Source organism: Cebus imitator, unplaced genomic scaffold (genome assembly GCF_001604975.1).
Source record: "Cebus imitator isolate Cc_AM_T3 unplaced genomic scaffold, Cebus_imitator-1.0 Scaffold929, whole genome shotgun sequence".
Taxonomy (NCBI): domain Eukaryota; kingdom Metazoa; phylum Chordata; class Mammalia; order Primates; family Cebidae; genus Cebus; species Cebus imitator.
The window spans coordinates 55,503-65,573 of NW_016108244.1; the positions used below are offsets into that span (position 1 = coordinate 55,503).

Below are 10,071 nucleotides of genomic sequence, written 5' to 3' on the forward strand. Positions count from 1 at the left end.
AGCGTTGTGAGTAGAGGGCCACCATGGACAGCAGCTCTGGGTTAGGGTTAAGCTGGTGAGGCGTTCACAGTCCTATGCGGAAAGCTCCCACCCTCGCAAACTCCTGGCTCCCAGCTGGAGCCCCCCCACTGAGAACCCTGTACAGGTTCAGCAGCTCTGCTCTTCAGTGTCAGCAGGAGCAGGGACGGGGACATTAGGGCCGGGCCTCCCAGCACCTGGAAACCCTCTCATTTGTAGACAGAGCTGGCCATGACGGAGGAGGTATGGATGGGCACCTGGAGGCCCCATCGCCCCCGGGGACCCGTCATGGCCCTCTACAGCAGCCCTGGACCCAAGTACCTGATTCCACCAACAACAGGTAAGAGCCTGAGAGCCTGTGGGGAGGGTCAGGAAGCAGGAGGGTAGGTGGCCTGGGGAAGGCCTGAGGGTGGGGGTCCAGGGAGGGCCTGGGGCTCAATCCCCAACTCCCAGCGGGGAGAAGGGCAGGTTAGGCTCCCGGCTGCTCAGGGCCCACTGCATCCACAGGCTTCATGAAGCACACACCCACCAAGCTACGCGCACCAGCCTACAGCTTCCGTGGGGCCCCCATGCTCCTGGCAGAGAACTGCTCCCCAGGGCCCCGCTACAATGTAAACCCCAGGATACTGAGGACTGGCAAGGACCTTGGCCCTGCCTACTCCATCCTGGGGCGCTACCACACCAAGACCATGCTGACCCCTGGCCCAGGTTAGTGATCCCCGCTCAGGCTCCTGCCCTATGCAGCCTCCAGCCTGCCCCTCCCTGCTGGGTCCCCCTGACCTCATGTCTGCAAGGGTGTGAGCTCAGCCATCCCGCCCCTCCTGTCCTATCTTTCTCTCTTGAGGGGTTGCCATCACACCTGGGCAGAGAAGAGTCTGACCCTAGAGCCCAGCTCCAACCTGGACCTTTCTCTGGCAAGCCCATGTCAGACCCCACTCTCCCTGCTCAAAAATGGCCTTTGTCTCCCCAGCCCCGAGGTCAGCATTTCCATCCTGGACACCCCCTGACCAGACCTGGTCACCACCTGTGTTGGAGCCCAGAGGCCCCATGCCTAGAATGTTGGGGAGCCCTCCTTGAGCCCCCAAACAGGGCTGCACACCCACCTTCTTGTTGTCCCAGCACCCCCTTGGCTCCTTGTCCAGGTGACTACTTTCCAGAGAAATCCACCAAGTTCGTGTTCGACTCAGCGCCCAGCCACTCCATCTCTGCTCGGACAAAGACGTTCCGAGTGGACAGCACCCCAGGTCTGCAGCAGCCCCAACGATCCTCAGCCAAACGGATCTGGGGATCCTGGGTGGGGTGGGTGAGACGGGGCAGCCTGACGGCTGATCTCCAGGGTTGGGGGAAAGCCCCAGGGAAGTGGCAGTGGGCCCTGTTCCGGCCTGAGGAACACGTCCACCCTGCAGGCCCCGCTGCGTACATGCTGCCCGTGGTGATGGGGCCCCACACTGTCGGGAAGGTCTCCCAGCCCTCCTTTTCCATCAAGGGCCGCAGCAAGCTGGGCGGCTTCAGCGATGACCTACACAAGGCAAGGGTCCCCCCGGCTGAGAACAGAGAGCTGTCCCCCAACCTCCCCCACAACCCAGGACCCGCCAGCTCAGCCCTGCCTTGCCGAAGCCCCTCAGCCCCCTATCCTCTGGGGTAGCCCCCTATCCCCCACGTGCTGGGGTGACACTGCAGTGGTGAGGAGGTCCAGGCCCCAGCAGAGGACGGCGCTGTCTGGAGGGTAACAGGCAGTCTTAGCTACGGTTGCATGGAAAGAGGGGGAAGAAAAAATAAACCATGACCTATTTTGGGGAGGAGGGTCCTGGTTTCAGAAACAGCCAGTGCAAAGGCCTTGGGTGGGCATGTGACCGAGAGCTTGAGGGGCCTGAGATGGGGAAACCATGTCACGGCAACCAACAGCCCTTGTCGGTGTCGATGTCACCAGCCCCAGGCCCCCAAGTCCAATGGGACAGCGACCCGCTGGAAGCAGGCCTCTCACACATGCTCAGGGATGTTCCCAGGACTGGTACACTCTGGGGATGTCATAGCCAGCGTGAGGCTGAAATCGAGGAAGTAGCCCCCGCCTGAGAAGGTGCCCCACAAGCAGGGTGACAGAACACAGAGGGGGACCCTGATGCACAGGCACAGACTTGTAGCTGGCTCTGTTGACTCAGGCCTGAAATCCTCTGTCCAAGTTTGCTCTCTGCTGTCTAGGGCCACGCGCCCAGGGTAGGCTGAGCTTGTCTGAGCCTCCTTTGCCTCTCAGACCCCAGGCCCCGCAGCCTACCGCCAGACTGACATGCAGGTGACCAAGTTCAAGGCTCCACAGTACACCATGGCTGCCCGTGTAGAGCCTCCAGGGGACAAGACCCTCAAGCCAGGACCAGGCGCCCACAGCCCTGAGAAGGTCCAGGAAGAGCACAGCCCAGAGGGGTCAGGGTGGGGTGGGGGCCCTGGCCCAAAGGGATGTGCAGGAAAGAGCAGGGGAGGAGGGTTGGGACACAGAGGAGGGGAAGCAGGGTCAGGCTGTGAAGGACACAGCCAAGAGGGGGTGGAGAGTTAGGGTGGGGACGGGAAGCACCTCCACCCTCGGGACCCTGCACCAGCCCCACAGGTAACCCTTCAGCGACAGGGAAGCAGAGGCCCTGCCCTTTTCCTTAGACACTTGACAGCTACCACTGCTGAGTGCTCTGTGTTCAAACCTGGGAGTGTAGCTTCTGGCCGCCTTGGCCCCAGGCTCAGGAAGGACAGTGGCCCAGCCCCAGCCAGGGTAGAGAACTGCATATGGGGGTGCTGGCTCCTCTCATAGCCCCTCCTCTCCCAGGTGACCCTGACCAAGCCCTGCGCCCCTATTGTCACCTTCGGCATCAAACACTCTGATTACATGACACCCCTGGTGGTTGACGTGGAATAGCCCAGCCCTGCTGTGCCCCATCACGCCCAACATCTGCACAAGATTCACTGGGCCACGGAGCTCCAGGCCGTCTTCACCCACTGGGCTGGGCCAGCTGGGCCCGCAGGGCAGAGCACACTTGTTTGGATGATTGCAACCAGTTATTTTTTTCTACGCTGTTTTACCATTTGCTGTCTTGTTTTCTGCTGTGCCCAAAGTATTTAATAAATCAGCTTGCATTAATGAAGGGTGTGTCTTGGTGGAAGGATCAAGCTTTTACAGAAAGGAGCCCCCATGGGCTGTCAGCACTTGCCCACATAGGGTCCCATCCTGGCTTCTAGGGCCCAGGGTCAGCTTGGTGAGATGGGAGGGCCTGAGTGCCTCAGACACCCTGCTCCACACCTGTCCCTCCCAATACTGCCTGCCTTGAACCCCCAAGACAGCCACAGCTGTGTTGGTCACCTCTGAACAATGCTGTGTCCCTCCCCTTGAATCTGGACTGCAGCCTGTGACTGTCCTGAATAATGAGGTATGGCAGAACTGATGCCACCTGGCTTCTGATGCTAGGCATGCAATGTACCAAGGAAACAGCTTCTGCCTGGATAGCAGTGCCCACCCCCGCCCCCACCCCTTACCACTGTGTCCATGTTTGCTCCAGCACCAGCCATCATGTGAGGAAGCTTAAGCATGGTGAGACTGAACTCATCATCCCAGGCAGTCGGCCCAGCCAGGCCCTCCACCCACCAGCACTGACCTCTGGACGTGTGACTGAGCCTTCAGATGGAGGCAGCCCCAGGACCACATCGTACAGTGAGGCCTCCACATTGCAGAGCAAAAGCGGCCAACCCTGAAGCAGTGCCCTGTCTCAAATTCAATGAGACATGATAAACTGTTGCAATTTTAAGTGCAGTTTTAGGGTGGCCTGTTACGCATCAGTGGGTACCACGGGGAGTAGGAGGACACGGACAGGGAAGGTAGGGTACGGGCTGGGCCTGAAGAGGGGGATTTCCAGAGGCTGCCCAGGAGTCCAAGGCCAGGCCTCAAGAAGTGGTGCCTGGATCTCAACTCAGCCTTTTGGGGAGGTCACTTTAGGATGGGCAGCCTTGACAGACACAGCTGTGGCACCATCCCCTGCACCTGTACAAAGCACAATACAGCTGCTGACTCTTACTTGTGATCATGCCAGCTTGCGTATTCATGTTTACTCACGTTTTGGGGGCTTTTTTTTTTTTTTTTTGAGAGGGAGTCTCTCTGTCGCCCAGGCTGCAGTGCAGTGGTGCCATCTCGGCTCACTGCAACCTCCACCTCCCACATTCAAGTGATTCTCCTGCCGAAGCCTCCCGAGTAGCTGGAATTACAGCCAAGCACCACCACACCAGCTACTTTCTATATTTTTAGTACAGACGGGGTTTCACCATTTTGGTCAGGCTGGTCTCGAACTCCTGTCCTCAGGTGATCCACCCTCCTCAGCCTCCCAAAGTGTTGGGATTACAGGGGTGAGCCACCTCGCCTGGCCTACTCACTTATTTCCTGTGTGATTGTGCCCTCAGGATCCCCATCTGCATTTCAGGAACGTGGGCAGGGAAGGGTAACACAGCAGGAAGTGGGTGAGTCTGTGGCTGCTCTGCCCAAAGCCAGCCCTGACGGGAAGGGAGAGGGTTTATGGCACCACTGCCCATGGCCAGCCTGTGGACCAGGGTGAGCTCCACACACAAAGTTCCCTCAAATCCCAAGGAAATGACAACAGACACCATACGATCAGTTCTTCATGAAATCATATTTACGACAAATTTTTATTGTTTACGTGTTTTGTCTTGAAATTATGGGATAGAACCTAGCACTCCCTCCTCCCTTGGCAGAGTGGGTAACCCTGGCTCTCATCATGGGTCCCCAAGATCCTTTTTGGTTCTACTGGTGTCAGGGACCACAGTCAGCAAACCCCGCTCTTTTACAGGGTCAGGTGCCTGGGGCTGAGGGTTAGCATCAGGCCCCTCAGGAAACTCTGGTCTGGCACAGCAGCAGCAGGGCTGCCACTCTCCCTTTGCGGGATCTTAACACAGCAAGAGATGCAGAAAAGGAAACCAGAAAGGAAGTCCAGCCCAGACCCCGAAGTACCTGGGAGGGCTGCAAAGGGCTGTGGAGATGGAGACTGGGAGGGAACACAATGTGCGTCTGAGACAACAAAGCACCTCCCTAACGAAGGCCACCCGAGTTGCAGCCTAACTTCCTAGTTTGCCTCAGCAAGATGAGCGGGCACCACTACAGAAAGAGCACCAGGGTCCGGTTCGGTTCCCACAGCTCAGTCACATTCCCCAGAAGTGGAGGTTGGCCCCAAATGGCCCAGGACAATATAGGGGATGAAGAATTGGGAGACAATGCAGGCAGCTGCTACCAGCCTGGTGACCAGCGGACAAGCCCCTGATGAGCAGAGGACTAAGGCAAGCCATGGCAGGCAAGGACACTGGTGCCTGAGGAATGACAGGGGTCTGCAGAGGGACACCTGAGGAGGGGGCAGCAAGCTGGGAGCAACACCAGCCCAGCTCGGTTTCAGGGCAACAGCAAAGCCCCAGAGAATGGAGGCAGTCGAGTAGACCTTGCTGGGTGAGAAGCGGGCTTGCACTGCATGAGGGAGTAAGAAGGCGGACTCCACTCCTCCGGGAGGCCGACAGTCTCAGCCACGTCACAAGGAAGGGGGCTACGGTGAGCGTGCGTGGAGAAAGGGGCTTGCTGTGTGTAGGGAGAAGGAAGGGAGGGGAAGGGTGAGCAAAGCGGGGCTGCAGGTGCCAGGCTGTGGCTTGTCTCTGGTCAGCCTGGAGCTCCGAGGCAGTTCAGGATGGACAGGACACATGGTGTGGCCACGGGTGGGGGGACAGTGAGCCCATAGTCCCCAGGGAGTGACTGGGAGGCACAAGATTGAAACAGGACAAAGAAAGGCACAGAAGCACATGACTCGCACTTTAAAGGTGTTTTTACGCCAAGACAAGGGGGCTGGGACCTCATCTTGAGGTGGGAAGAAGTGATTTCCCTGCCAGTCTAGTGGTTTGAACATGAGCCCGGCCCAGGGAGAGGTGGGTAGAGCGGGCATCCTGCAGAGGCTGGAGACAAGGAGGATGGCACGGAGCACCATCAGTCAAGGGAGCCTGGCAGGGCTTGGGAGAGGGGCAAAAGTTACCAGCAAGCTAGGCAGCAACTAGAGTCCTCATAGGAACCTTGCTGTGTAGACCCACAGACGCTCCTTGACCCTGCATGGTTTGCCTGACTCTGAAATGCCAAACAGGCCCACTTCTGGGTCTGTTCTCCTGAAAACACATCTTTGGTGCTGGGTTGATCCTGAATCCTGAAAATGCAAGTTTCTGCTCCTAGATACATAGTCACATGACCCAGAAGGATCCAGGCCCAGTGGCTAGGCCAAGGCTGCAGTTCACTCCGTCCACACCCCCGTTCTCCCCAGGAGTCTCACTTCATCCGCAGGACTGGAGAGCAGGCAGAGAGAACTCACAGCAGGGCAGCCCACACTGGTCTGCCCGTGCTTAGCAACCGTGGCCAGAAGTAACTGTCATCTCCAGGTTGAGAGGCCTCAGTCGGAGATGGCACTCACTCAGGGTTCACAGTCCCTTCCTGTGTCAGCTCCAGGCACCTGGGATCACGGACATGGCCTCACCCCAACAAGGACACAACCGTGGAGCCTCAAGATGTCACAGTCCCAAGAGCTGGGAGAAAGGCGGCAGGCCTCAAGTGGCTCTGTCTGGGATTCAACAGCTGCTGTGCTCGGACCTGGCTCCTCTAGACATGCTGTGGCCTCAACTCTGCTGGTGTCTCTAGCACCTGGGGGAGGGGGGAAGAGCTGGCCCTTGGTTTCCCCAAAAGAAAGAGTCCCTTCCACACATGGGATCAGCCAACATGAGCTCATCAGGTCACAGACTGCCACAGCCTCCTGCCCCACAGGAATAAGATTCCTAACCCACGACTGTAATTTCAAAGGAGTATTTTGCACTAAGTTCTCTGGAGCCCAAGACGCCAGGCAGGAAGACCTGGGCTGCCCTTGGCACCCACAGACACCAGCTCCCACTGGTTCACGTCCTTGCCCTCGACAAGAAGTAGGAGAGGATGAAGAAGGCCACAATTAGACCCATGGCCATGCCACACAGAAGCTTCCGGTTGTCTCGCCCAGACCTTGCCATTGTGGAAAAGCGTTTCACACTCCCTGTAAGCAGGCCGGTCATGCTTGTGAAATCCGAGTCCTAAGGGAGGAATCCCAGCAAGATCACACAGAAGTGGTGATTTGACCGCCCACCCGCACCAGTGCTGAAGGAGACACTGTAGGCTCTGCAGCAAGTAGTGCTGGGGCAGGCCCTTACCATGCCATCCAGGTACCGGTTCTGATCCTCTGCGTCCCTATCGATGTCCAGGGCAAGCTGTTCAGCACAGAGAGGGCAGGGTTGGGCCAGGGCAGACACATAATGCAGCACTCACCCTCCCCAGACCAGACAAGCCCTGCCACCAACTCTGCCAGAGATCCAGGTGGGGCGTCATGCGGGTGAGCACAGCCACAAATTGGACGAGGAGGATGGAAAACTGCCTGAAACTCCTCTGGGCTGTCTGCCATTCCTCTGATCCCCACTCCCCAAGGGCACCCGGTAGAGGTAAGAGGACAGGAAACCACCACTGACCGATTTGAGCCTGGTGACTTTGGAGGCCAGGCTGTCGGTCATTCGCTTGTTCTCCCGGTCTAGTATCTCTTCCACAGCACCAGGACTCTGAGCTGAGAAGAGAGAGAGACTGAAGGGTTGCATCCACCTGTGAGCACGGCCCCTGACTCCTCTTGCTCCAACCACATCTGGGTGAGTTGGAAATCCAGGGGGACTGGGCCCTGTGTCTGCTGGGCAGGTGGCAGACACAGGGCCCTAACCCAGGTTCCAGCAGGTAGATCTTGCACATGTAAGGCAGGCTGCATAAAGGACGATGTGTGTAAGCACCTGTCATGTGAACACATGCCCTGTGTACACATCCAGGTGGGGATGGGCAAGCACCCACAACAGGCTCGGTGCAGTCAGCAGTTTCCGATACAGCGTAGCAGAAACTGGACCCAGCCCTGGGATGCTGGTAAGATGTGACACTTGCATCCATGGAGGTCGCCATCTGTGTAAGAGTGTAGGAAAGACGTGGGAAAAGTACCCAGCAGAAAGGCTCCTGCAGGGACGACTTTAGAGCTGGCTCCTGAAGAGGTGGCAAGGAACCAGGACAGAACATTGAGAAGGCTCTTTACCGCACACAAAGTGGCTGGGCCAAGCTCCCAATTCCCCAAGATGGGAGCTGAGTTCGACCAAGAGAGGGATCCTTGGCCTGCATCCCACAGAGAGCTTCCCCGCAACACCCAGAGCACAGTACTTGCAGAGGCCTGGCCTGTGACAGGCTGGGCCAAGTGACAAGGAATTTCTGTCACATCAGGTGGGTGAGAACCGCCTCCTGCCTAGCTTCAATGTAAGGAATGGGTGCCAGCGCCCTTTCAACTCCTCATGTTCATCAATTCCTTTAATCATCATAGCAACTCAAAGAGGCAAACATCAATATCCAACTATGCAGACAAGAACACGGGCTCCAGGAGGAGGACCGAGGCCATCGAGGCCCAAGTCAGCAGGCGCCTGCTTGGACACCAACAGTGCCCGGCCTGCACTCCTAGGGCCTGGCCCCGGGACCCGCCGAATGCCGAGGCTCCCGCACCCGGAACCCATGCAGAACGATCTCACAGGGAGTGGCGGGGAGTTGGGGGACCCCGCAGCTGCCCGACCCCTCGCTGGAGCGGCTGGACCGCCCCGCCCGCCTTCCGTCCTAGCAGCAGGGCCGGCAGACACCCCACTCCCCTCGGACCCGGAAGGAACCGATTCGCCCCCGTGACAGGGTCCTCTCCGCCGACGACAGTTTAGACGGGCCAGGGGCAGGCGCACGCGGCTCTGCAGGCAACAGCGTCAGCTCCGGCCCGGCCCGGCCCAGCCCCAACGACTCCGCTCTCTCGCGCTCACCCCGAGCCCAGTCCGCCATCGTGCCTTCCCCGGCTCCTAACGCCGACACCTACGCCGCCGTGGCCGCCTCGGACGTGGCGCACTCAAGGGGCAGGACTTCCGGCCCCGCCTCCGCGCCGACCACGCCCCCGGGAGCCCCCGCCCCTTCCGCCTTGAACTCGCTGACTTCCGGCTGAGGGCCAAGAGTCGGGAACTGCCGGTCGCGGGAGCGCGGGCACGGATGTGGCTTTTATTTTCCGCACCGTCCCAGGCTGGCGTGCAGTGACGCGATCACGGCTCACTGCATCCTCCGCCTGCCGGGCTCAGAGGTCGAGCCCTCCCGCCTCGGCCTCCCCCGGTGCTGGGATTACTGGTGTGCGCCACGGCGGATGTGACGTTTGTTGTTCCTGTGAACGTGGGCGGGGCCGTTTGCTCAGTGCCGAGACTACGGCGTGGGGTGGACGCCTCCGTGGGTTCGGTCCTGCGGCCGGGGAAGGAGACGTGCCTGGGGCAGGCCCCCCGAGCAGGAGCCCCGTTCCCGGCCACTTCCTGTCGTCCGGTGTCGGCAAAAGCAGCGTTTCCTCGCTGCCCGTGTTGAAGCACAGCCTCGTGTCCTTTGGTGCTTCCTTGTGTGCCTTCCCCCCTGGAACAAAAGCTCCGCGAAAGCATGGACCTAGGAGCGCCGTTCGCCCGCGTCCCCCAGCAAACGCCTAACGAACCCGACGGCCCAGGACTGAACAGTCCCCCGCCTCGGCTCCCCGTCCACACCCGCCCGCTCCGTGGCGCTGCAGGGGCGGCAGTGTGCGCGGCAGGGCGAGGTGGGGGCTGAGATCCTTTCCCGTCGGAAATTCCGGCCCAAGGGGGGGTCAGTTCGGTCGAGGGCGACTCGGGTCCTGACGCCTTCGGGCCGCCGCGGCGGCTTCGGGCGCCGCCGCCGCCACGCCCCGTCCCGGCCTCCCCTGCGCGCCGGCGCGGAGCTCCCTGGGCCGAGGCGGGGCCAGCGATCTGCGGCCCGGAACGGCTGAGGCGGGTCCTGGGGGCGCCATGGAGCCCCGGGCGGTCGCAGCAGCCGTGGAGACGGGGAAGGAGGATGTGATCATGGAAGCTCTGCGGTCGTACAACCTGGAGGTGAGCCGCCGCCCGAGGCCGGGGGGGTGAGAGAGCGAGGCCGGGGTG

At 59.9% G+C, this 10,071-nt stretch overlaps 3 protein-coding genes across 7 annotated transcripts in view; 2 read left to right on the plus strand and 1 right to left on the minus strand.

Moving 5' to 3' along the window:
- The first annotated feature begins 247 nt into the window (after positions 1 to 247).
- ODF3 (outer dense fiber of sperm tails 3) lies at positions 248 to 3,140 on the plus strand. Its single transcript, XM_017520991.2, has 6 exons — positions 248 to 358; positions 526 to 726; positions 1,161 to 1,262; positions 1,425 to 1,546; positions 2,270 to 2,410; positions 2,828 to 3,140. Exons 1-6 carry the CDS (start codon positions 250 to 252, stop codon positions 2,915 to 2,917), a joined length of 765 nt encoding a protein of 254 aa, XP_017376480.1. The 5' UTR covers positions 248 to 249; the 3' UTR covers positions 2,918 to 3,140.
- A 1,516-nt stretch (positions 3,141 to 4,656) lies between these two features.
- Positions 4,657 to 9,664, minus strand: BET1L (Bet1 golgi vesicular membrane trafficking protein like). Of its 3 annotated transcripts, none has more exons than XM_037735719.1 (4): positions 8,924 to 9,664; positions 7,567 to 7,659; positions 7,255 to 7,311; positions 4,657 to 5,030 (listed from the first exon to the last, which is right to left on the minus strand). In XM_037735719.1, exons 1-4 carry the CDS (start codon positions 8,933 to 8,935, stop codon positions 4,845 to 4,847), a joined length of 348 nt encoding a protein of 115 aa, XP_037591647.1. In that variant the 5' UTR covers positions 8,936 to 9,664; the 3' UTR covers positions 4,657 to 4,844. The 3 variants fall into 3 exon arrangements, with proteins under 3 accessions (XP_037591647.1, XP_037591646.1, XP_017376481.1); XM_037735718.1 differs by having other exon boundaries at positions 7,567 to 7,658; positions 8,917 to 9,664; XM_017520992.2 differs by lacking the exon at positions 4,657 to 5,030 and adding an exon at positions 5,851 to 7,137 and having other exon boundaries at positions 7,567 to 7,658; positions 8,917 to 9,664.
- Positions 9,665 to 9,806: 142 nt separating this feature from the next.
- Positions 9,807 to 10,071, plus strand: part of RIC8A (RIC8 guanine nucleotide exchange factor A) — a 6,110-nt gene continuing 5,845 nt past the window's right edge. For 2 of the 3 annotated variants that reach the window (XM_017520984.2, XM_037735715.1), the window contains exon 1: positions 9,810 to 10,023. In XM_017520984.2, the coding sequence (XP_017376473.1) occupies positions 9,940 to 10,023 (84 nt within the window). In that variant the 5' untranslated portion in view covers positions 9,810 to 9,939. Of the gene's footprint in view, positions 10,024 to 10,071 lie in introns of all 3 variants that reach the window. The other variant, XM_017520983.2, reaches the window with a different exon arrangement.

Coding starts and splice junctions, on each gene's coding strand:
- ODF3 (XM_017520991.2), top strand. CDS start 250: ATGACGGAGGAGGTATGGATGGGCACCTGGAGGCCCCATCGCCCCCGG. Junction 1,263..1,424: donor CCGAGTGGACAGCACCCCAG/GTCTGCAGCAGC, acceptor TCCACCCTGCAG/GCCCCGCTGCGTACATGCTG. Junction 1,547..2,269: donor TCAGCGATGACCTACACAAG/GCAAGGGTCCCC, acceptor TTTGCCTCTCAG/ACCCCAGGCCCCGCAGCCTA.
- BET1L (XM_037735718.1), bottom strand. Junction 7,312..7,566: donor AAGTCACCAGGCTCAAATCG/GTCAGTGGTGGT, acceptor TGTGCTGAACAG/CTTGCCCTGGACATCGATAG. Junction 5,031..7,254: donor ACCGGTACCTGGATGGCATG/GTAAGGGCCTGC, acceptor CCATCTCCACAG/CCCTTTGCAGCCCTCCCAGG.